The sequence below is a fragment of the Polistes dominula genome, unplaced genomic scaffold, assembly GCF_049000335.1.
Source record: "Polistes dominula isolate Pdom_NZ unplaced genomic scaffold, Pdom_raw_medaka contig_17, whole genome shotgun sequence".
Classification (NCBI taxonomy): Eukaryota; Metazoa; Arthropoda; class Insecta; order Hymenoptera; family Vespidae; genus Polistes; species Polistes dominula.
Genome location: NW_028301049.1, coordinates 2,218,140 through 2,245,765, shown reverse-complemented (window position 1 = coordinate 2,245,765; position 27,626 = coordinate 2,218,140). Strand labels below are relative to the sequence as shown.

General features: G+C 28.2%; 1 protein-coding gene across 1 annotated transcript in view; it reads right to left on the bottom strand.

Moving 5' to 3' along the window:
- Positions 1–27,626, bottom strand: part of Ser (protein serrate) — a 61,052-nt gene that overhangs the window by 12,314 nt on the left and 21,112 nt on the right. The window contains exon 2 of the mRNA XM_015320301.2: positions 17,368–17,664. Coding sequence (XP_015175787.1) covers positions 17,368–17,664 — 297 coding nt within the window. The remainder of the gene's footprint in view (positions 1–17,367; positions 17,665–27,626) is intronic.

Below are 27,626 nucleotides of genomic sequence, written 5' to 3'. Positions count from 1 at the left end.
TTCGTCCGCCACGGAAGACGGCCCTATCTTCTTTTTATTTTTTATTTTTATTCTTATTCTTCTTTACCAACTGAACGGGTTCCAATCTTTCTCTCCTTTTGCAAGAGGACTTCGAACATCGAGTATGTGAGTGAGATAGAGGGTGGGGGTGAAGGAAGGGAGAAGAAGAAGAAGAAGAAGAAGGTCGATGGTAGAAAGCTGGAAGTGTTCCTGATGGAACCGGTCTCGCGAAATAAAAAATAAAAAAAAAAGGTAACTCAAAGAGAAGAGACCTGCACCACCGTGCGTCTGTGCGCGTCACGCACTCACGCGTGTCGTTAATGAACGCGATGGCAGACAATGAAACGAGTTAAGTTTAAATCGAACTCGACGGACGAATATTCTCTTTTATTTTTTTTTTATTTTTTTTTTTTGAAAGGAAGTTTTATTATTTTGATTCATATTTCGATAACACGTCGTTGTATTTCTACAAATGAATCAATGAGTTATGATACTCATTATGGTTAGATTTTTTGAACGATTGTACTTTTTCTATATCTTCATAATTTTTTCTTCGATCATTTTAAAAATATACAAATATGATTGTCAAATGTATATTAAAATAATTATTAAATTATTGATTTGACTAATATATTATATTCTCTAGTTTCGTGCATTAATTATATCAAAAATTGTATATAACATTAAACATTCAACAAAATATAGTAAATACTTGTAATTAGAATTTTAATTGAAACAATTTTTGAGATTTTCAAACCATAAAAAATGACTGACTCTATAACTCGTCGATTTATCATATACTTTGTTGTTGTTTTATTAAAATGGCAAAAAAGATCTTGTCGGATAAATACTAAAGAATTTCATAAATTCCGATATAATCCCTCGACACGTACATATATATATATATATATACACACATATATACACTTTTAAAAGATTTCCAAGCCTATCGAGGGGTTTCACACATAACGCAAGAAGGTGCTTTCTAAGTAATAATCTCAGGCACCTTCTTACTCTCTCTCACTCTCTCCCCTTTCCCTTACACACATATACCCACACATACACTATGAAAGGAATAATTATATGTGCATATATTCGTAAGTCATGTACGCAGAGAGAAGTAAAAGAGGAAGAGGAAGATGGGTCGATGTGGTGAGGAGGTTTGAGGGAGGAGGTGAATATGGGGTGGTTGGTGGGGGGAACTGGTTTGGCTATCGTCGAACCAATCGCCATAAACTACAGAATTCGAGAAGCTCCTTTGATATGCAAAACGTTAGGTCTCTCATCGATATACGACAATGTTCGCTACTATCTTTGGGACGGATTTATTTTACTAACTCTTTTTTATTTCTTCTTATTTCATTTTATTTCTCCTCTTTCATTTACTTCTTTTTTTTTTTTTTTTTGATGGAACTCGTTACTTCTACGGAATAATTCGTACCCTCCTCATTCCCCCTTCTCTTCTCTTCTTCTTCCTTCACTTTACTTTTTTTTTTTTTTTTATTTGTTTTCTTATTTCTCAATGATCGTGACTGTACTACCGAAAGATTGGAATAATACCACGAAACAATTTTTCTCTCTTTTTTTCTTTCTTTATTTCAAATTTATCGAAAACATTTTAATCATGCTTACCTAAGGTCTTTCTAAAACTCTTTAAACATAATAATACCCTATTTACACATACGATATTCTTTTTATTTTTGTTAACGTAACTTACATTTGAATTCTCTCCTTTATTCTCGAACACCGAACTTTACGAATTCTTTCAACAGGTGAACATACTTCCTTTCACATTCGTAATCGATATAACATCGTGCCCAATACGTAACAACACCTATATATTATATATTTGAAGACTTTCGATAAAAGTTGTTTAACGTGTCTGACAATGTTTCTTTAGTATAATCGATTCTCTTTAAATTTTGCATATTTTGAAATTAATTTGTAGATTATCTTTTTATTACGTGTTTGAAATGAGATAAGTGTATCGTTAAACTTACGATGAGATTGCTTGACTAATTATTTAAAACCCAACACTAAATGGGTCCTTTTAATTGTATTAAAAAAAGAAAAAAATATTATATTATATAATAAAACAATTTGAAAAGAATTTGATTGATCAATCTAATGCAATACCATCATTGATCCCTGTTGCAGGTGGACAAATAGTAAACAACAACAACAACAACAACGATGATGAAGATGATGACAATAATTGTGATGTCAAAAAAGAGAGAAAGACAGAACGATGACTAGAATGACGTGGATGATTTTTAGGAGAGCATTGTCTTGTCGAGCACAAAGAAGACATTGTCGACTGTTACTCGAACATAACCTCTCTCTCTTTCTTACTATCTCCCGTACCTAGAGCAGATGAGCGCTAATTGGTGTTAATTGGTGGCTCGCTCGGGGCTCAAGCTTTCCCACGCCCGCGACTTTCATGCTCGCTTTTTTTTTTCTTTTTCCTTCCTTCTCTTCTTTTTTTTTTTTATTTACACCTCGTATATATATTCTAATTCGTTGGTCTGTCCGTCTGTTGGTTGGTTGGTTGGTTGGTTGGTTGGTTGTTTGAAACGATGGAACAAGACGACGAGTTCTGAAGCTTCTCAAAAGAACGTTTTCTTTTGTACTGTCTGTTTGTCCGTTTCTTTTTCTCTCACACACACTCTCTCTCATTTCTATCTTTCTCTTTTCTCTCTCATTCTCATCTTCCTCCCAGACGATTCTCTTTGTCAAGAAGAGTCCCGGTCTCTTCTTCTTCTTCTTCTTCTTCGTCTTCTTCGTCTTCTTCGTCTTCTTCCATCTCCACTTCCTTCTATTCCATTCTGATGGTTACATTGTACGATTTAAATGGGCTGAAGGTAGCAAGCTTGACAAAAAAAAAAGCTTCTTCTCTCCAATATTGTGAGCCTCTCCACCCCCCACTTCCGATGTATTTTATACTCGGCCGGTTTTGCCCAACAAGAAAGCAAGAGATACTAAGAGAGAAGAGAAATCTTCTCAAATAAAACGTCGTCTTGCCCACCACCCTCTGTCCCCTTCCACCCACCCCACTTCTCTCCCAACCACCCCCGAAAGAGAGAAAGAACTGGAGATGAATCATCGAATTACCAGAGATTATCCTCGCGTTGTCTTCGGATTAGACGTTCAAGTTTTTATATGTCATTATTATTATCATTATCATTATTATACTGTGAAAATATTGGTGTTAAAATTAGATTTGCATATTTCTACTTCATTATTATTATTATTATTATTATTATTATTATTATTTTTATTATTAGTATTATTATTATTGGTCTAGAATTAAGTTAGATATCAATGAGATAAGCTAATAGGGAATAACTTCAACGAAAATTAGGTGTATCACCTTTTTGTGATTGTACAGAAAGAAGATACTTAAATAAAGTTACATTACATGCATGTCTCTCTGACAACTTATACAATTTATACGTGTATGTGTATATCTGCAGTTGCATACGAGACACGAAGACGATGATCATCGTGGATCTAGGAATTCGCGTGGGTGTACTCATGCTTGAAAATTGCTTTCACGACTTATGCTCGTTGTTGGTTCTCTCTTACTCTTTCTCACTGTGCAAATTTTCCCTTTCACCGTCGACCATTTTTATAGTACTTTAATACAATAAAAATGATAAATCATAAATTTGATACTTTAAAGATCAAGGGAAAGTAACCTCTCATCTTCTTTGCTAATTCCTTTGAAAAAGGAAAAAGAAGGAAACAAATGCATACTATTGTCTTCTATCTCATTCTTTCTCAGGCTCAATCCTATATGTTTGTCTCTCTCTCTCTCGAAATGTTTCGTTGCATTTTTCGTTACAACGTTTCATAGTCTTCAAATCACTCCCATTCTTAAAAAAACCATAAACATATTTATAATGTGTTGAATTTTTGATCTTATAATCCTGATAGAAACGTTTGAGATTATTTTAACGTGAACTTTCCATTTATACAACTCGTCAGCTGATTCCTTCCCCTTCCCCTTTCCCCCTTTTCTCTCTCTCTCTCTCTCTCTCTCTCTTGTCTCTCTCAATATCACGTAACCGTGTCAATTACCCAGTAACAAAGTCGCGACAGGGTCATGGTGAGATATACGTATATCTCGTTAGACGAATATTGTTTATTTTTTTTTCTATCCTGTATGATTTAACTTTTAGTATTTTCTCATTGGGTTCTATGTGTGTTGTATCCGGTGCTGGATAAACCTAACGGAGTACACTCGTGCAAAAGGTCGATTTGCAGTCTAAAATGCTCGACGGAAGCAACCGATACGCATACCACGTAACTTCTTATTCTTTTTTCTTACTATACTTTCTCCCACCATTCCTTCAACCCATCTTTATACATATATATATACAATTACTGAACGTATGTGTCTCAACCTACTAGTCTTCCTCTTCTTCTTCTCCTTCGAGGACGTCAACGTGGACATCAACAACAACTACGGTGATACTTGTGCGTGCATGAGGAGGGGGAAGCAAGGGAAGGGGACGGGATGAACAGCACAGGTTACTTACGTACGCCGAATAGGCCTCCTTCTTTCTTCTTTCTTATTTTTCTTCTTCTTCTTCTTTTGCTTCTTATTCTTCTTCTTCTTCTCTATGTCAGTCTCGACGTGTCTTAGGTTTCGCGGAAAAGATCGAACGAGGCGTACGTGAGGACGCGTACAAAGTAGAAACGTCCGAGTCAGCTCTCAACACGCGGTTTAAAGAGAGAGAAAGAGAGAGAAAGAGAAAGAGAAAGAGAGAGAGAAAGAGAGAGAGAGTAGCCTAAGCTCTCGGTACATAGTTTTATATACCTTTAACACATATGTACTTTTAGCTGGACTGGCTAGCTAGGTGGATTAGCTTGCTTGGATTGGCTAGGTAGCTAGCTAGCTGGCTAGGTAGGTAGTTTTACTCTCATCGTTCGTGGATGAGAATTCAAGCTAGAAACCTTGAATGAGAGTACCTTAGAGTAAGAAGTTTTCTTTTTTCGATTCCTTATTCGTCTCTTGGTTGTCGTTCTCCTTGTCTCGTACATTTCTTCCTTGTCGAGTCAACCAAACTCTCTTAGCAATTACGTTTTCTCCTACTTTAAAAGCTAACGTTCCCACGCACCTATTCCGATTCCCCAGGCGTATTCATCGATCTTGTGTGTGTTTTATCTATTTTATTATTTTTATTTACTTATTTTCTAATCTTTTATAATAGGTTTTCTTTTCTTTTTCTTTTTTTTTTTTTTGCTTTTACAGTGTAGAATTTATTTGATCGATTTGCAAAATTTACGAAAGATTTTATTAGACAAAAATATTTCATTTATTTCCTATTGAATTTGACTGTAATCAGAGCGCTAGTGTTGCATATAGATGGAACCATGACCAGCTTCCAGGCGTATATCGTTTGTTTTAAGGTTTTTCCATTTTCAGGTATTTTTTTTTTTTTTTTGGTTCTTTTTAAGATTTTAGTGGCATTTTTGTATCCACATTGATCTCTCACTTTCAATAATATAAAACAACTTTTGTTTTCGATCTTCCACGAATAAAATCTAACAGTTCCTTAGGATTTTAATAAAGACAATTTGCTCTTTCAAATATCTCCCAATATTTTCTATTCAAAAATTAATCTCACACATTAAACTATTTATGTTAAAATTGAGAACTGATTTCCAGATTTACCACCACCCCAGCCCATTTGTTAACTAAACTCGTGTTTCTCGCGTAATACGAAGAACCTCGATAAATATTCCAACAATATATCCAAACAAGAAGATGTAAAACCTTTGAAAAAAAAAAAAAAATAAAGATTACGTTTGGTCGCTCCTCCCAGTTTCTTTTTCGAATTCGTTCTATCGAAAATTCCGTGGAACGGAATGAACGGCTACGGTAGTCAGAGAACTGCAACACATTTCTCTCTTTCTCTCTCTCTCTCTCTCTCGCTCTCTCTCTCTTTCTTTCTTTCCTGTTGGAGTCTTTGGAAAGGTGCACAGGGGAAATCTTCGTTCTGGAATCCACTACTCGTCCTCGCTTCCCAATTAGCCAGGTAGCTAATAAATCTCGCTGCCGTACCCAGAACCACCGCAGAAAGCAAAGCTTGTAATGGGTTGAAGAAGGACGAGAGAAGACGCGAGAACTTTAAGAAAAAGAAATCAAATAAATAAGTAAGGGAAAGAAAAGAACAACATTTTGTGCTAAGGTGAGGGGAAGAAAGCAACGTTTGTGAAAAGATATACCCTCACAATATTCACAAAGAGAGACGGGTGGTGTACAAGGCCAACTCTTGGAGACGACGACGACGACGACGACGTATCTTTTGTAAAATGTGTCGCGATTCCTCTACCCCCATAACCTTTTTTTCATCTTTGAAATGAAGAAAAAAGAAAGACAAGTAGAAATAAGAATAAAAAAAAAAAAAACTATAATCTTTTACCCCCTTTAATTTTTTTGTTGGTGATCTTTCTACTTCTTTTCTTTCGACAAACAAAAAGCAGTGTAAAAAAACAAGAAACAATAATAAAAAAGGGATTTGCAACTGATGCGTTGCAGTTTTAGCAGAATAAAATGAGAAGGGTGTTGGGGCTAAGGGGGTTTTAGGATGAGAGAGGAGATTCGAACGTTGCATTCCACGTATTAAATGCCGGGACACGCTGTGTTTGTTGGCGAACCTCCTCGATTTACCTTTTAATGCATGTGTAAGCCCCCTAACATAAGTGTATGAGTTTCGAGAAACTCTGGATTGAGAATAAGAGAGTGAGAGAAGAGATATAGTAGGGGAGTTTGGTATGCGGTACGCGCACTGGGTTCACACACGATCGGACCAAACGGATCTCTCAACGAGAGAGTCCCTCTCCCTCTGCCCCTCCCCCTTCCCCTCAACCCCCTCTGTCTTCTCTCTTTTCTTCCTTTTTCTTCTTCTTCACCATTCTTAACCAACCAGAACGACTAAGACGACGACTACTATAACACGACAAAGACGATTTCTTTCTATCACCTGAAAGATTAAAGTATTCGCCCCAAAACCATTTCCATATTTGCTTCCTCACTTTTATTTTATTTTATTTTATTTTATTTTATATTTTTGTTAAGCTTCTTTACTTTGTTTGTTTTTTTATTTATTTATTTTTTTTTTGTATTTTATCTCGTTTGAGTAGATTATTTTTACACCTGTTTCACGTGATATGAATACGTATAAACACATTTAGTGTTAATAATGATTTTTTTTTTATTTGATATTGTTCATATTATGAACTATTTTTACATTTGTCATACGTGATAAATATTCATTATAATTGTTTGCAATTATTTGTAATTATTTTGATTGATTTTATATGATTACAATTTGTTCGTAGTATTATTTTATTTTAATTGAGACAAATCTCTCAATGTTCTCAAAACGTTCTAATTTATTTGTTTAAAGTTAATAGAAGTTTGTTAATTAGATATATGATAAAGAATAATAGTAAAATAACTAACTGCTGGTTAGTATAACATAAATCACGTGAAAGTGGATCCCCTAGTTTCGTTGAGGTTTCTATTAATGGGCTCGAACCGAATAATGGGAATAGAATTTAAACTATAAATTTCTTTCTTTCGTACGATATAAAAAATGTCTTATAAATCAGTTAAATTACATTTTATTTTAAGAAATAAATTCAATGAAAAATTATGTTTTATTAACAAACATATTATAAATTTATTTTACAGAAGAGAATTATGCAAATTACATTTTGTTTTTCATATTGTTTCATAAAAAAGAAAAAAGAAACCAACATTATTTTAATTAATAAAAATGTACTAATATCAATCAATTGAAATCATGAAATATTAATTTTACCACTTAGTTTATTATATTTAAAAATCTTACAATCTAAAAAAGATACAATGTTGAAATAAATACAAATTTGTCAGAATGATTTTCCAAAATAAAAGATAATATCGTCTGTAAAATTGTTTCCCCCATGCCCCTGCCACCCCCCCCCCCCGGCTCCATTTAACAAATCCAGTTCTCTCGTATCGGAAAGAGAGACGTTAAACGACTTTGGAACTTTGTGTTACGGTGTTCGTAACTTTTATGGCGATGACGTCTTCTCCATTCGTACTTCTCGTTTTGTATGAGAGCTGGAAATACGTATTGGCTTTTTAGGGAAACTCGAATTGTAAGAAATGACCGATTAAATATCCCTTTCTTTCTTTTTCTCTGTCTCTTTGACAAATGATTTCATTAGGATTGCCAATCTTGGCATGAAAAAAGTTCACCAACCTCGTGAATTTTTCTTTCATTTCTTTTCTTTTCTTTTCTTTTCTTTTCTTTTCTTTTTTCACATTACTTTCCTTCATTTTTCTTTTTGCAATTTCATTCTTAAAGGATGACTACCAATATTACCGATTGATACGGCACTGAAAAGTATGCAGAAGAGGGAATCTTTCACAAACCAACGAACCACTACACACACCTGTTAAGATACCTGACTCATTCTGACTCCCTGCCGGGTTTAAAACATGCTTCTAGGCGGAGAATATTTCTTTTTTTTTTTTTTTTTGGATCCCCGATATTCCTTCGCGATGAACATCATTTAAATGTCTACCGTTTATCATTCCCCATCCTTGACTATTATCAAAAACGTAATTATCGGAATTAATCATAAGAACCCCGATGTGATGCTCGAGAATATTAACGTACAACTGTGTACCCGTTCCAATTTCCATCATCTCAATTTAATAAAGCAAAATGTTAATACTTTTTTTGTTCTCAATTTAACTTAAATTATTATTTTGTATCATTACGCGACATTAATTAAAAAATGTTAAAACAATAAATCCTAACGTTAACAAATTTGTTACCGTATTTTTAAATAGATGTTAATATAACTTAAATTTGTCTACGTAGGATTAATTTAATATTAAATAATCAAATCATTCTCTCTTATCATATTTTATGATTAATCGTAAGAATAAACAATTTTTATTAATTTATCTTTTGATCCAAATTTTCTTAAAGTTAAATTGCAATTTTGTACACAACAAAGGTTATATTTAAATCTATAATAAAATAAAATAAACTATCGTAAGAAAATCTTAACAAATTAATTAATTATTATAATTTATATGGTAAAAATATTGAAATTTAAAAATCGAATAGGAGTTTAATCGTAGAATTTAAAACGAATGATTGAGACGAGTATCGAAAGAATCAAACAAACAAATAAACAAACAAACAAACAAACAAGCAAGAAAGGAAGGAAATAAAACAAAAAGAAAAATGTTAAAAACACGTTGATGGTTTGATCAAAGTTTTTCCACGGTATTGTGTTCTTCCATGAAAAAGGATCGTTAAGCTGTTAAACCCTCGCAAAGGCATTACATTCACGCAAATGCATACTGTGTTGAACGAATGCATCTTCTTCTTCTTCTTCTTCTTCTTCCCTTGCATGACAATCACGTTCGTTCGTCAATTTAGTAATCCGGTCAGGTATATCGTACGTTAATGCATCTTCAAATCGATGATCATAAAAAGAACTTACATGGAAAAAGATATGCATTTACATTTCATTTACCATTCTAATATAGAATTATGTGAATAATCAATAAACCATATCAAATAATAACACTTTTCTAAATTATTCTTAATTCAAAATTATTCTATAATATAATTAATCAACTATTCGATTGCATTAAACTATTGGGTTGGCAATTAAGTTATTGGTGATTGTTAAAATCACCAATATCACCGATCATCTTCAAATCGATGATCATAAAAAGAACTTACATGGAAAAAGATATGCATTTACATTTCATTTACCATTCTAATATAGAATTATGTGAATAATCAATAAACCATATCAAATAATAACACTTTTCTAAATTATTCTTAATTCAAAATTATTCTATAATATAATTAATCAACTATTCGATTGCATTAAACTATTGGGTTGGCAATTAAGTTATTAGTGATTTTAAAAAGCCAACTATCGACAAAATCTGCAATCATTTACTTGCTAATCTAATATTTATCTATTTTAATAAATATATTAAATATAAAAATTATAAGACAATAATTAACACTTAAATAAAATTCAAATTAATTTCATATATTATTATTAGATTAATTATAGAATAAAAAAAATTGAATATTAAATATAGAAAATGATTTCCTATATAATTTATGTTAAATAATGATTATTATCATACTTCCCAAGTATATATATATATATATAGATTCATATACATTAAATACAAATACAAGTATACAAATTATAGAGTTAAATGAAAGTAGCATGACGTAAGTAGCCATTGATAAAAGCACCCGCATCAAGGATATATATTCACATACTGATAATATAAGTATGGTAACATATATTGACGCCTACGCGTTACCATCTATTCTAATACATGAATATGTAGAAGTGAGTTCATGGATATTGCATATTGATAATGATCAAAAGATCATTACGTTATACGAAAGAATTATAGAAAGAAAAATATATGATAAACAGAAGTAGAATTAGAAATAGAAGAACAAAATGAGAAGTATAAATTGAAGTGGAAGTAGGAGTAGAAGTAGAATAGAATTAGAAGTAAAAAAATAAATGAGAATTAGAAGTAGAAGAAAAAAGATGAGAAGTAAAAGTAGAAGAAAAAAAGATGAGAAGTAAAAGTAGAAGAAAAAAGATGAAAATTAGAAGTAGAAGAACATAATGAGTAGTATAAGTATAAATATAAGTATAAGTATAAGTAGAATAGAATTAGAAGTAACAAAAAAATGAATAGTAGAAGTAGAAGAAAAAAGTTGAGAATTAGAAGTAGAATTAGAATGAGAAGTAAAAGTAGAAGTAGAAGTATATGAGAAGAAAGTAAATCACAAATGAAAAATATAGAAAGAAAGAAAGAAAGAAAAAATAGAAATAAAAATAAAAATAAAAATAGGAAAAGAAAGAGAAATAAAAAAGAAGAAATGTAAAGACAAAGATGGCTTCTTGTAAGAAGCACGTTGAAGGAGCGCCATAGAAAGGACAGAAAAAGATCCCTGACGTAGTCAAGGAGAGGAGAGATGAGCACAGGAGAAAGGAGATATGAGAAGCATGTACATGCTGCATGTGCTCCTTGAAGGTACACGCGCTTACTAAAGATAGAAAGAGAAAGATACATCTCGACACTATACCTAGAACCCACACAGAATACATACATATATATACATAGATCAGTAAATATATATATATATATAGATATAGATAGGAATGAGGGAAGCCACTAACGTGCCTGGGATTGTGCAAAGTCTAAGGTAGACGCTCTCGCAGATCGTTTCCTGTGCCATTAGGAACAGAAACCGTGAAAAGAGATGCTCGTTCGTTCCTTCCTTTCATACGGTGCTCGTATATTTCTACTATCGATGTTAGAATCGGTGAAAGTTTCAAAACTACGTAAATGCAAATGGACAGAACTAACGTTAGACAACGTTTTTATTATCTCAACCCTTATTCCTATTTTCTTTTTTCTTTTGTTTTATTTTATTTTGTTTTATTTTTTTTTTTTTTTTTTAAGCATCGTTGACTGTTTGGAACAGTTATATGTTAGTACTAGTATATGTTATGGGATTGAAATGATTTTATTTTATGGATTATTGAGAATCATTTATTCTATCTTGAAATAAATCATTTCTAAAATAAAAGTAAATTTATGTTAATTATTTTTTTTAAAACATTTTTGATGAAATCATATTATTTAACATTTCATCTAATTAAAATTTATATTTATGAAAGTGTGTCTATGATATTTAAATAATTTGTTGATTAATTATTGGATAAATTGTCGTACGAATTAGTTTCAGTATTTCTGGGTTGTTTTATCGATAATTTATTTAAGTTGTATTCTTTTTTTTTTTCTTTTCTTTGGGTTCGCATTAAGAGATCATAAAAAGAGATTGGAAATACTAGTCGTTATGGGAATGATATCTGTTCTCTCTTCATCCTTGTAAAGTGTGATCGCGATCATTGCGTGCTGCAATAAACGACAAGTAGGTGATGCATCTCGCGTGCGAAATTGCACTGTACGAGTGGTGAACGCTGTTAATGGTCAGACACGAGTGCACGATTAAACGTTTCAACCTTTTTTTTTGTTTTATTTATTTTTTTTTAATCTTTTTCAACGTTACCAATCCTCTTAGTTTCTGATGGTATTCTTTCAATTTTTACAATTTTTTTATCAATTATTTCAAATTTATCATTGAAACTTTATCACTGAAATTGATCAAGATTAAAATTCAATTTGAATGATAAAATCAAATGAATTTTCTTTACAAAATATTATCCAAAGTTTTCATTAAGATTGTAATATTGTGTAAACAAAATTTGTACTATTTGTACTAAACGTTAGTTTTAACATTTTCTTTGAAAATTGCATTAATGTTAAAAGTATTTTACAGTGATGTAATATTTTTCCTATTTTAAATTATTTCTCTTAACGTTATAACCGTTCAAATATTTGATAAGAGTATATTTTTTATTATACATATAAAAATATTGATTTATCATGAATTATTTATGATTCAAATATCTTATATATATATATATATATGCATTATAAATTAAATATTTAATATATTTAATTAGTAAATAATAAAAAGAAAAGAAAAGAAAAGAAAATGGAAGTTATTCAGTATACTTGAGAATAATACTGATGAATACTATCTCGAGGATAAAATGCTTTCAGGAAGATTCGTAAAATCCATTTGCTCGTAAGAATAAAAAGGATATATAAGAATAAGAGAATGAGAGATTATATATACCGTATTCTATCATCAGAGATGATAATGACGAAATTATTCGCAAAGCGATGAAAGTCAGATTTTACCGTTTTTCGTGCTATCTAGCTAGCTAGCTACTTTCCTGAAAATGGTTTCATAGTTATTACCAAGCACACGGAAGATAGATGACGATGAAGAATAATACGGAACTAACAGTTTTATTTACTTTATTATACCATGCGCTTAATCAAATTTAAATTCCAACACTAGTGACACTAGGAATTCTAGGGAATACTTTAATAATTGAATTAAAGTCTCACTATAATATAAGAATATTGAATAAATTCGAATACTAGGGACCCTAGGGAAGATTTTAATAATCAAATTAAAATCTCGCTAACGTAAGAACAAATATTATTCTCTCGTACCACATTATTTTTTCTTCCATTAGATCTACGAATAGGAAGAGAAAAAAAAAATAGAATTCTCTCGAGTTGAAAGAAGCAATTTAAAAAAAAAAAAAAAAGAAAAAGAAAAAGGGGACTTCTTCTTTTCTCTTCTGTTTATGCTCCCGTGAATTGTCGAGTAGTTTCTTTCGAAAGTACCTAGCGAGAAGAAAGAAAAATTGAAAAAAAAAATAAAAAATAAAAAAAATAATAAAAAATTGAAAAGAAAGACCAACACGTACGATAAAAACGTATAGGACTGAAGTAAGTAGAAGTAGAAATAAAAAATTAGAAAGAAAAAAAAGTGTAGGCAGGGGCCAGTAACCAAGCCACCCTTTGTCATGGGACCGCGGAAAACGGGCCTTACGAGATGAGTAGGAGAAGGAGGAGGAGGTGGAGGCCCACTCTTAGAACCTCTCGCGAAGGGGGAGGTTATGAAATATACAAACACGAGCCAGTGGTTCTTCAAACAATCCAAACGAACGAAGTGAGTGAGTGCTTTGAGACCTAAACGCGAGTGTGTTTTAACGTTTAATGCATTTGCATGTGTATACATATGTGAACTAACATATATAGATTGGTATATATATATATATATATATATATAGTATGTAGACATATGTGAATGTAAGAAGATTGTTCGGGTCCGTTAGGACCCTGTCAAAGAACGAGGGTACTCGAAAACTTCGTCGTGTGTATACCTCTTAAGAAGGAATCACGTCGTCATGCTTGTTCAACCAACCGAAGAGATGTTTTCTTCTTGAAAGCTTCAGTCTTTATTTCTTTATTTCTTTTCTGTCTCTCTATTTCATTCTCTTAAAACATATACCGAAATTTTCAACGTATTTTTCTCACTAATTAGTGACAAATTATCTATCCCTCGACAGATTTTGGAATAAAGTTTAATTTGAATTGAAAACTTTTATGATTTTCTTTAAGAATTATATTATATATTATAAATATTATAATATTTCTAAAATTATATGTGTGTGTAATATTATTATATTATATATTTTTTCAAATTTGTTATATTATATATAATATATTATAATATTTTAAAAATAATTTGTAATTTATTATATTATTTTTTTTTATATATTTTATAATATATCTAAAAAATAATATGTAATATTATATAAATTATAATATCTATAAAATAATTTTTTTGTATTATTATTATATTATATATTTCAAATTTGTTATATTACATATATTATAATATCCTTAAAAAATAATATATAATATTATAATATTATATATTTCAAATTTAATATATTATATAATATTATTATAAAAGCAGGATGGAAAGTAAGATTCAAATAATTGTTATTGACTTTATTCAAAAGTCAACCATATCGTTTTGCAAATCTTTACAACCATTCTTCGAAGCAACAACTTTTGACGCGTTTTGAAAGAATGAACAAATGAATGAAGAAAAAAAGAATATTGAAGTTCTTATATTCGACTTCTCGATCCTTTAAACATCTAGTAATCGCTTTCTTTAAAAGAGAAAGAGAAAGAGAAGTTTCAGTGCTTCGAAATATCTAAAGATAGGATCTACGCGAATAGAAAGAGGGTGAACAATTCGTTTTGAAGAGGTCAACAAGAAGAAGAAGAAGAAGAAGAAGAAGAAGAAGAAGAAGTGAAAGAATAAAAAAAAAAAAAAACCAATGGGGTTGAGGTAAGCTAAAGTAAGGTAAAGTGAGGTGAGGTGAGGTGTTGCCAAGCTGACTGGAACCGAACTGGATTCTTCAAAAGAAAGAATCAGAATCAAAAAGAAAGAAAGAAAGAAAGAAAGAAATCTCGTAGAATTCATGGATGGAAAGGCAGCAGACCGGAAATCCCTTTAGATTCGATAACCCTCTCCCTTCTCCCCTTTTACCACCATCACCACCCCCCAACCCAACCCTTCTTTCATCACGTTTTTCTAGACGACTTTTGAATCGACAAAAGAACCTAAAGTTAGACAAATTTCAAACGAGTTGTAGTTTCATAACGGGGTTCATATTTTTAAGGTTATAAAATTCTGATAATATTTAAAAAAAAAAAAAAGATCAATGATCAATTTTTAAAAAGAAACAATCATACAAATTATTATTATTATTATTATTTTTGTTTAATTATTTGACGAATACTAACGAGGTATTTTAAATCGAAAAGAAAATCTAAAGTTAGACAAATTTCAAACAAAATGTTGTTTCATAACGGGGTACATATTTTTAAGGTTATAAAATCCTGATGAAATTTTTATTTATACTCTTTTCTCTTACGTATTAATTTATCTTTTGTATATTAAACTTATATGTGTTTGAATAAGAAAAAAAAAGAATCTTTTTTATTATTTTAATTAATTTTTAAAAGGTAGAATCATACAAATTATTATTATTAATATTATTATTTTTGTTTAATTATTTGACGAATACTAACGAGGTACCTAATCTCTTTAATAATAAAATGAAAGAGAGAGTGAGAAAGAAAGAAAGAAATATATAAGGATATGTTGTATTTAAACGAGTTTTAAATGATAAATGATTTTCTGTCCCTTCTCGTTCGGTGGTTTTGAATTAAGAATAATATTGAAGATGATTCCGTTATGGTTGTGCTGTCTCGTTACGGCTTCATCCGTCCTGCAAAATCTTTGATAATATCCTTTAACTTGTTTCTTTTTTTCTTTTTTTCTTTTTTCTTTTTTCTTTTTCTTCTTTGACAGAGGAAAGATCAAGAATCAGGTACGATGACACCGAGAATGAAATTAATCACGACTAATGAATCCTTTTCTTTTCTTTTCTTTTCATTTCATTTCATTTTATTTTTTTTTTTTTTTTGTATCTTTTCTTTCTTTCTTTCATATCTTTCACCAACTCTTTCTTTTTCTATCTGTCTAATTTTTTAACGAGTACTTATAATTCCACTTTTTACGTTTGCTGCCTCAGTTGAAATCTTTTCTTTTTTTTTTAAATTATTATTCTTCTTTTATTTATATTTCAGTTCGTAGTTTTTTAATCATGGACCAACAATGTTGACGTTGATAATTGCTTCCGACAAAGAATATGCTCATTTGAGAATGAGATTAATGATAAAAGATTTAGCTCGTTACAGTGTGACTGTATAAAGAGAATTGAATTAAATGTTATACAAAATGTCATACGATTACAAAAGTGTTTTTTAAACAGAGTTTCAATGACTCGTATATGACAAAAAAATGTATTTTACTTTCTATATAATTAATAATATTAAATGAAATTAAATTATTACATTATAAATTAAAATTAGATTTATTTAAAATAGAAATAAATTCGAAATATAATTTCTATATTTTAAATAAATAATTTTGATGAGGGTATATTATTGTTGGATGAACATTTTTAATTATTGATTAGGAACGTGTTATAACAAATTTATTTTAATTTAAATGATTTAATATATGATAATATTTAATATATATATATATATCTATATTAACTATTATGATTTAATAATAATAATTTTAATAATTTTAATTTTAATTAAATTTAATAAATTTTTGTTAAATAAATTTAATAATAATAATAATAATAATAATAATTTAATAATAATAGTATATATATATATATAATATATTAACTATTATAATTTGTAAAGTGTAATTGTTAATTACAATATATAAATGTGGCATTAATAATTAAAAAAAAAATAATTCAATTTAAATTAATTATAATATAATTAATTTTTAATTATATTGTATAATATTAATATTATAGTATTATAATTTGTAAAGTGTTAATTATTAATTACAATATATAAACGTTGCATTAGATATACCTTAAATAATTTTGATAATATTGATAGAAGAAAATTTATATTGTTATCTAAAAACACGTAGTATATCAAAGTTATTTTATAAAATATTATTTAAATTATACTTTCCTAAAAAATTAACCATAATAACAAAATGACCACGAATATTTTTGTCTTACCTACCTCTTATGTTCTCTTGTTCTTTTTCATGTTGTTTCATATTCATGTGTTATAAGATTTTATATCATAACCATAATAAGTTTTACTTCCAAAAAAGTTATCCAATAAATAAAACCAAAAATAAAAAAAAAATCATTTTCTAAGAATTAAAGAAAATTTGTAGAATTGTTTTTTAGAAACAAACTAGAACAAAACAAAAATGTACAAATCTTGAATAAACTTACGGTCCATCGAAATGTGAAATGTAATTGAAGAGTGACAGGTTCGCTAAGGGTGAAGGTGTTCTGACCAAGGGCGTGACTAGATACATTGCCAAAACTGCATGAACCAATGGCAGTGACATTCGATTGATATTCCTTAAGACATAACCAAAAGGCTGTTGAACAGGTGCTCGTACATGGTGGTAAACCACCCGTTCCACCTCCTCCACCCCCGCCACAACACCTGCCGTCCACCAGGGTGCCTCTGTTGTTTGTCAACGACAGGATCTGAACTTCGAAAAATCCACTCCCGGTTGTCGTCTAATTTATCAAAAAAAAAAAAAACAATCATTGTATTAATAAATATTCTCATAATCGTTTGACAAATGTTGATATAAAATTAACAAATTTTTTTAATTTATTTATATTTGTAAAATTTTTTATTATATATATATGTATATATGTTTGACATATGTTGATAAAAAAATTATTTTATTTTATTTATTTGTAAAATTTTATATTACACATATAAAATAATTATATATTATATTTTATAATATTAATTATAATATAATTATATATAATATAATTAATTTAATATAATTACTTATAATTATAAATATGATAATATAAATAAATTATAAATATATAATTACAAATAATTAATTAATAATATATATATATATATATATATATATATATATATATATATAAATTTAAAACAAAAATAAATAAATTTAAATTAATTAAAATATAATAAATATATATAAATAATAATTAATTAATATTATAATATCATATATATATATATATATATATATATATATATTATAAAATAAATTATATAAAATATATATAAAATATATATTTTATAATAAATTTATAATTATATAATTATATAATTATATAATATATTATATATTACAATTTTATAATAAAATATATAAAATAAATTATATAAAAATATATTTATATTATATAATATTATAGTATAATATATATACTATACAATACTATAGTATATAATTATATATATATATATATATAATATTAATATTATTATTATAGTGTTATATATATTATAATTTTACATTACATATATATAATAATAATAAAATATATCATTTGTAATCAATATATATATATATATATAAAAAGAAATCATAATGATTTCGAAATAAGATGATCGTAATATTTTCGTGTCACGCATATTATTACACGCATGTTGATATAAATAATATACTCAATTCATATAATAATTAATTTAGATACGCTATATGAATCTCTCATGTACTTTTGCTTGTATGATTATTCGAGTATACGAAAGTACACTCACACATACATATAAATACTGACATATCTATTATTACATGTCCTTACGAATATATATTTGAACATATACACAACATATACCAACGAACATATGTAGGAAGCATTCGAGCATACTTTACATACACGAATAGATTTTCTTACATGTACGTAAAACGTAATAAACAGAGAGATAGAATAGAATGAAAGAAAGAAAGATAGAAAAAAAAGAAAGAAAGAAGAAACGTGCATGTGGATGAGTTTGCACGAAGATAGGTCTATGTAATTACAGGTAAGAGTAAGATCGAAGGTAGAAAGCGCAGAAAGGATCGTCTGCTGGCCTTTGCTTTCCATAAACTTTTTTCCTTCTTCTAACACATAGACATATATCTGTATATGTGTAAATGTTATATAAGTGAGTTAACGTTGTGTCGACGTTTTAGTGACATTTTCACGATTTACTTTAAAGTTAGCAAGTAGCTAGAAAGCATCTAACTATAAATATCCTTAGATTTGTTTGTTTTTTTTTTTTATTCATCTACAACTATCTTTTTCTATGTTATTATCTCTTATTTTGTCACTAACATTTATTAATGATCTGAGAAAAAGGTATATATAATGCATAGAATTGAAGTTGTGTGTATGTGTGTGTGTGTGTGTGTTTAGTATCCAAGGATTCGCATTGGTAATCAGAAACTTTATCGATTTCTAAGCAAAACCTTTCTCTCATTCTCTGAACGTAATATGAAAGGCTTACCTGATGATTCTATATCCTTTTATTTTTTTATTTTTATTTTTACACGTGGATACGTAATATGTGTGATTTTTTTAATTGTAATAGAAGGGGATAATGAAAGGAAGGTGAAGATATAATCCTATCGTGAGAATTATACTTTTATATTTTTTAGTTGTTTTTTTTTTTTTTTTTTTTTTTTTTTTTTTTTTTTTTAATTAATTAAGTAGAATGATGCAGCATATGAAAAGTGACGTGTGTTTGATTTTTAATTGATTTCGTTGATTTAAAATTATAATTGATTGTTTTGTAATTAAGTTGATTTTTAGATGTTATTGCAATTAATTCTTTTTTTTTTTTAATTTTTTTTTTTTAGAAATAATATTTTGTAAGCGAATTTTTGTATTGAGAATAATTCTTTTTTCTTTTCTTTTTTTTTAGTCAAATAATTTTAATGAAGTTATAATCTTTTGTTTATTATAAAATAATATTTAGTGATCGAATTTTTGTATTTTATTGAGATTTATTCTTTTTTATTTTTTTTTTTTAATCAAATAATTTTAATGAAGTAATAATCTTTTGTTTATTATAAAATAATATTTAGTGATCGAATTTTTATATTAATTTCTTTCTATATTAAAATATTTTTATAATTAAATCAACATACATAATGGAATATTGTATTGAAATAAATTATTAATAATATTATAAATATAATTATTAATAATATTATAATTAATAATATTAATTAATTATTAATAAAATATTATTACAATTAATATTAATTATTAATAATATTATAATAATAATAATTAATATTATTATAATAATAATAATTATTATAATATTATTAAGAAAATAAATGATCAATCATAATAGTTTATTCTTTCATACATATAAAAGACTATAATATTTTTAATAATTTCAATTTATTATATTCCTATCAATTTGTAAAATAATTTAATAACAATTTCAACACACACGTATCGATTGAATCGAATGCATATGAATTTTGAAATAAAATAATATTATTCTTTTTCTTCCAATTAGAATGATTGATCAAAAAATAAGAATGAAGAAGAAAAAGAAATCGATAAACTGTCAAATTAATATTCCATTCGTCATTGGATAAAAAAAAAAAAAAAAAAATAAGAAAAAGAAAAATATCATTTTCTTCAAATTAATCATACTCGCCCACGTATATAACATCCTTTGTGTGAATAGGTCTCTTTGTCAAGCCTATTATTGGTGGTCATATGTAGTATATACACACTTCTATACATATATATATATAAATATATACATAGGTAAGATAGGAATCGTCGTTTTACCTGGTTTATTCTTTACCGAGTTTACGAGAAGAGACACCGTGCAGTAAATTCACTTCGAGCTCCATCCTCGCAACCATACCATAGCAGCAAATAAAAAATTCTATAAGTATATAAGTGTGTATGTGTGTGTGTGCATGTGTCTGTATGAGAGAGAAAGAAAGAGAGTGGCATGAAGGGGAGAGGGAGAGAAAATGAGAAAGGACGAGTACCGGAGAACGGGATATATTCGCTTGTTTGGAAAGTGTACAACGTAACACGTATTTTTCTCTTTCCATTTTTTATTTTTATTTTTTTTTTTTTTTAAGTGAAAACTTCTTTATTTATTTTATTTTATTTTATTTTATTTTATTTTATTTTTTAACATTGACTGGATTTAAAATTAGCAGCAATGAACTTTCGAGTTCCTAATACCAATTAATAATAATAATTTTATTGTATATTATTTTATTTAACTTAATTTTATTTTATTTTATTTTATTTTATTTTATTTTATTTTATTTAATTTTATTTTATTTTATTTTATTTTATTTTATATTATTTTATTTTATAACACTGACAGATAGAGAGGATTTTAGTATTTGCGGCAATAAACTTTTGAGTTCCTTACACCAATTAATAATAATAATTTTATTTAACTTAATTTAATTTAATTTAACTTAATTTAATATAATATAATATAATTTAATTTAATTTTATTTTATTTTATTTTATTTTAATTTATTTTATTTTATTTTATATTTTATTTTATAACACTGACAGGTAGAGAGGATTTTAGTATTTGCGGCAATAAACTTTTGAGTTCCTTACACTAATTAATAATAATAATTTTATTTAACTTAATTTAATTTAATATAATATAATATAATTTAATTTAATTTTATTTTATTTTATTTTATTTTATTTTATTTCTTTTATTTTTTCTGTACTTATACTTATGGTGTTTTATTAGTTGAAGAGTCATGGTTATTCGGAGGCTTTCTTTTTATTTTTCTTTAACTTTTTCTTTTTTCTTTTTCTTTTATTTTTTCTGCCTTCCGAAAAGTACTAGTAAAACGTATATATACTTGACACAACGAAAGAAAAACGAATAAGAATTTGATGATGACGATGATGGGGAGTTTACTTTGAACAGGCACAGTTTGCACAGGTCAACTTCACGAGAACGCGTGAAATTGAAAAGAAAGAGAAAGAGTGATATGTGGAGAATCTTCTTGAACGGAAGTAAATAATACTTTGTGTGGAATGTGTGTGTGTGTTTTAACTATATATAGCCAAAATTTACATTACATATTATAATATTTCAAAATATATTTGAAATTTATCATAAAATAAAAAATCATTCTTATTTAAATCGACATACCAAATATAAATCATTCAATTATTTCAAACGAAATATATTCGTCAATATATAGAATTTATTTTTTCTCAAAAAGTTCATTGAACGATTTAAAGGAATGGCGTAGAATTGACCGTAGTCCATGATGGTCAAAAAAAAAAAAAATAAAATCTTCAATTCGAGGTAGAAGACCTCATTGAAATATACGAGATCAGAATTTTTGAGAAGACGATTATCCTGATTTCGTGTCTTTCTCACGCGCTGAAGACAATGGTTGTCGTGGTTTACCTTCTTCTTCTTATTATTATTATTATTTCTTATTTCTTCTTCTTCTTCTTCTACTTCTTCTTCTTCTTATTCCATCGTCTTTACACGCGTTAGAACGGATTAATCTGAACGATAAAGCTCTTTTATAACCACCAACGCATACTCAAAGTGCATCGATTGCAAACACACACACACACACACACCCAGACAAAGATTCGTATTGAATCTTCACATACATATAGAATACATACAGATACATATCTACACATACACACACACACACACCCCTTTTGTTTCTACTTTAATCTTTTATTTTATTTTATATTTTACTTTATTTAATTGTATTTTTTTTCCAATACCACATCAACTTGAATTTCACCAAAAACCCAATTGTTCGCCTACGAATCATGGTTTTTATTTCAAATAAAGAATCACACAATTTATTAGTTGCTTTCTAAACATATATTTTAAATATATGAGGGATATATCTTCTCTCTAACATACTTTAGGATTCACTTCACTTTCTCTTTTTCAAGTTTACGTGAAAGTAACACAAACGTACACATATGTCTGTTGCACACCTTTGATGGGATTCGTGCATTATCCTTTCATACTTATATCATCCATTTTATTATTTTACGATGTGTCGAACAATTTATAAAAATATTTTATAAAAATATCTTTCAACGCACATTTTCTCGTTTTATTTTATATATAAAATTAAAAATACATATCTCGTATTTATATATATAGTATCTTTTAATATTATTACATGAATGAAAAATCGATAAAAATATCTTACACTCTTTCTTTTTTATTTTACATTAACCCTTTTGCACACTAAGGGCTCTACTATGGTGACAATAAATAAATAAATAAATAAATAAATAAATATAAAAAAGAAACTGAAGCAAATGTAATGTAATCTATGATTTTTCTATTGAAATTGCTTTGTATGTTGTTTGTAATATATCAAATAATAATAAAAAACATCATGTGCAAAGGTTTAAATAATACAAAATAAAAAAAGAAAACACACATTTATGACACATCTTGTAATTTTTTTTTAATTTAAAACATTTTCAACGTCAATTTGATCAAATCAATTGAAAAATATCTTTGAAATGTACGAGACAACTCCAAAAACAAGAAGCAACAACATTTTAACTGTCCACAGTATGTGCAACTGCAACACAAGTTGTCCAATGACCATTGTATGTACCATGCAATCCCACTTTTCCACCAGACTTTACGACGCAATGAAAGTTTTATTGTATTTCCAACGTAATAACTTATCCTTGGGTAGCGTTAAACCAAAAAGCTAGCCTTTGGTTCCTTTTAAAGTAATTTGTCTAAATGTGATTTACGCTGATTGACTTCTAAATTTTCTTTTCTTACCTTCATTCCCTTCCTATCTTCCCTTTCTCTTCCCTTTTTTCACCTTTCACTTGAATACACCACGTCAATCTCTTATCTTCAACTACCACTCTTGTTGTATTTAAAATTATTATATATTCGTATATCAATCATCTTAATAGATCATAATTCATAAATATAGTTCAAGAAATATCGTTGAAAGTGTGTTCAAAGTGTTGATATGCATTCGTTCGATGTGAAATCTAAGAAATTGTTGAATACGAAGTAATTAGGTTGATAATTATGAGATTATTGATTAATGATTGAGTTCAACAATTATTTTCTGATATTTGATTTTTATTTCAAATTTGTACGTTTTCATTCACCAAGAAAATTTGGAAGAAAAGTTATTTTATTCATTTAGTGAACAAATTTTATACAAAATAATACAAGGTACATCAATTATCATGAACTTTACTAGCAAGCAACCCACAATAGCATTTCTATTAACTTAACTTTCCCACATCTAATCTCGATTGCCACCCAACGATAATTGAAGTCTTACGAATACCAAGAGTCAAGATTTAATAAATGTTGGACACCTTGCTTTAGTATTGCATTTCTATTCAAACCTAATGCCGCACCTTTAACTTTGGATAACAATCGTAGGTCTGCTGATTCCTCTCAATAATTCACACACACACACACACAAACACACATAAGCACAAATATGCAGATCTTACATAAACCCTAAAATCAAACACAAATCCAAATTCTTTATTCTAAGAAAAAATTAATACATCAAAATTCATTGAATAATTTCTACCCTTTTTGTTTTTTCAACCTTCCCAATTTGTAATTTTTTTTTGTTTTTTTTTGTTGAACCTATAAAACGTGCGTAATATTTTTTGATTATGTTAACTACATTTTACGTTTTACGTTATGCACGTTTGTATGCGTGTGCTCGCAGAAGCGCATCGTCGTTGTATTCTTTAAGAAAGAAAAAAAAAGAGAATACTATGATGCGAGTTGGTTGTTGTTGGCATAAGCTTTCCTTTCCGCATAGTCAAGAAGCACCGAGGCATACCTAGTTGCAGAGGTTCCAGGTTTTATAAAAGCCGCGAGTTGTTTCTATGTCGGGATTATAATACGAATAATTTTGTTTTCCATGGTGCATACTTAGAAACAACTCTACCATGTCCACCCTGACTACTGTTCTCTTCCTTTTCCCATTTTTTCCTTCTTTACCCTTCTCTTTCCCCTTCTTTAAATCTACGATTTTATCTAATTTTCTGAAGAAACATCAAATGACCTATAAATTAGAACATTTTTTTTTTTTAGGATTGTTTTCTTTTCTTTTCTTTTGTTTGATTAAAAAAGAAATCGTGATATTTTAAAGTATAATTGTATTAAATGTAATTATATTTGTTTTTAAATTGTATTTCATTTGATTAACTCCTAATCTTCCAATCTTCAAATCTTACGATTTTATCTAATTTTGTAAAAAAAAAAAAAAAAAACATCAAATGATAAATTAGAATAATTTTTTTTATAGAATTATTGATTGTTTTATTTCGTTTTTTGTTTCAATTGATAAAAACTCGTTGATATTTTAACCAGTTAACTGTAGGGCTCCATTTTGAAAATAATCACCGCTGTGTGTCGCTAGAATCAACCTATGACGAGTTTTGAGGTTAAAATTCCTCATTTATGTGGATAAAATGAACTCTAAAAATAAAACAAAATATTACAATTTAAATAGCCAATGGTTAATTATTTTTTTTGATGTCATGACACATAATTTTGCCACTTGTTTGTGACGAGTATACACGTGAAACTCAGTTAACAGGTTAAAGTATAATAGGGTTAGATGTAATTATGTTTGTTTTGAAATTATAACGTTTCATTTGATTGACGATAAAATAGGATTAAAATTATACAGTCATATGAGGTAACACGATGAAAAGGGTGTTTCTTCGATAGTTAAATGTCGTCATGCTACAATGATTGTTATCGTCGATCTAATTAGCACCGTTAAATGAGTACCAAGAGAGAAAATAGGTGGAATAAATATATACATCACACACACGTGCGTTATAGGTGTGTACTTACATACCTAATTATAGTTACGAGTAATTGTACAAGGTGTCTCACAATTTATCAATCAATATATTTGACAAAAATATAACAGTTATTCGAAAACAATAGAACAACGTATGAGAAAAAATAATTATGAAAAATTTCTAAAGATAATTTCAAAGATATCAATCTGAAACACAATAGAATTTGTTTAATTCATATTTTAATGATCCTAACTAACTGTAATTAGTAATCAAGAAATGAACATGAAGGATATTATCTCATCAAGGATTCACAACAAAAATCTGATATTTCGATTTGAACATTTTTCTCATTAGAATATAAAAAGAGAGAGAGAGAAAGAGAGAGAGAGAAAGAAAAAAAGGAAGAAATTCAAAGAAAATGTTAAGGACATGAAAGAAGTTGTTGCACCCTTTTTCCTTCTAACCTAAGACACATTCTGACGAACCCTTTTGGATGTATGTGTAATTACACGATTAAATAACAACCTGTTATTAAAGCATCGTTATAATCAGTCTCTAACTAACCGAGCTGTAATCTTTAACGATGACCACGTTGTTGGTTACAACGACACGTCTAATATACGTGTATAACGTTAATGATGCAGAAGCTGAACTGACACCTCAATTTAAAGTAGATTAAAACCAGAAAATGGGAATTTCATATTTTGCGAATTCATGGAAAAATGTTTTTACATCATCAAACTATCTTATCTTTGACAAACAAACAAAAAAGTTTAAATAATATGAATCATTATGAATAAAAATTAAAAAAAAAAAAAAAAAAACAGAAAAATATAATAAATATATTTGTGATGGTCAATGTAAACAACGTGGACATTGTATAGAATGCCCAGAAAGTTTTGGTCAATTTAAAATATAATATTAATGTTTTTCAATTGATTGTTTTCAGAAGCACGTCAGGTTTTGTAAGGGTTTCTTAAGGGTTACGTCAGAGTTTTTTTTTTTTGGAGGATTTCATCGTGGGAGATTTTGTTTTAAAGGGTCGCATCAAAATTTTGTCAACATATCAAGGATTTTTTTTTTAAAGGGTCTCGTTATGAGATTTTCTTTTAGCGTGGCATCAACATTTATTTTATATTTTAGATTGAACCAAAAGAAATTTATAATGAAAATAGTAAAATGGAAAATATAATAAAAGATATTAGAAGTGGAAGAAGAAAAAAAAAAGCAGAAGATTAAATTAAACCAAAAAAAAAAATGTGTGCCATTTTAGTTAAGCAATTTTATAAACAATTTTGTTCAACCATTCAGTCTCACTAAAAGAAAGTTAATTTTTGTTTTAAACAGTAAATTGTTTCAAACGAAAAGAAAAATGTAAAAAATTAGAAAAGAAAGGGAACGCAGGATGAAATAACAAAAAAAAAATATATATAACAAAATAAAAAAGAAAAAAAAAAAGAAAAAAATAAAAATATGTAATAAAAATGAAAAGATCAAGTTAAAGGTAAAGGTAAAGGTAAAGGAAGAAAGGAAGAAGAACTTTAACTCGACGGGATTATTTTGCTCTTAGAAAAAAAGGAAAAAGAGAAAGACAAAAATATGTTTTCGGACCTTTCGTTTCATCTTTCGAGCCTAAGTTTCTAAGGTAGTAATTACCGGTGGCCGCTACCTGGGCCCCGAACTCGAATAGACCTGCCGAATACCATTTAATTTTATGCCTAAAGAAGATTTGCGCACAGTCTTCTTCTTCTTCTTCTTCTTCTTCTTCGCGTGTGTTAAAAGACCGCGCCACGGTCATTCTCGCGAAAACGCATAACCCAACAACACACACACACACACACACACACACATACACACACAATTACATGCACACATTCAATAGGAGTTCC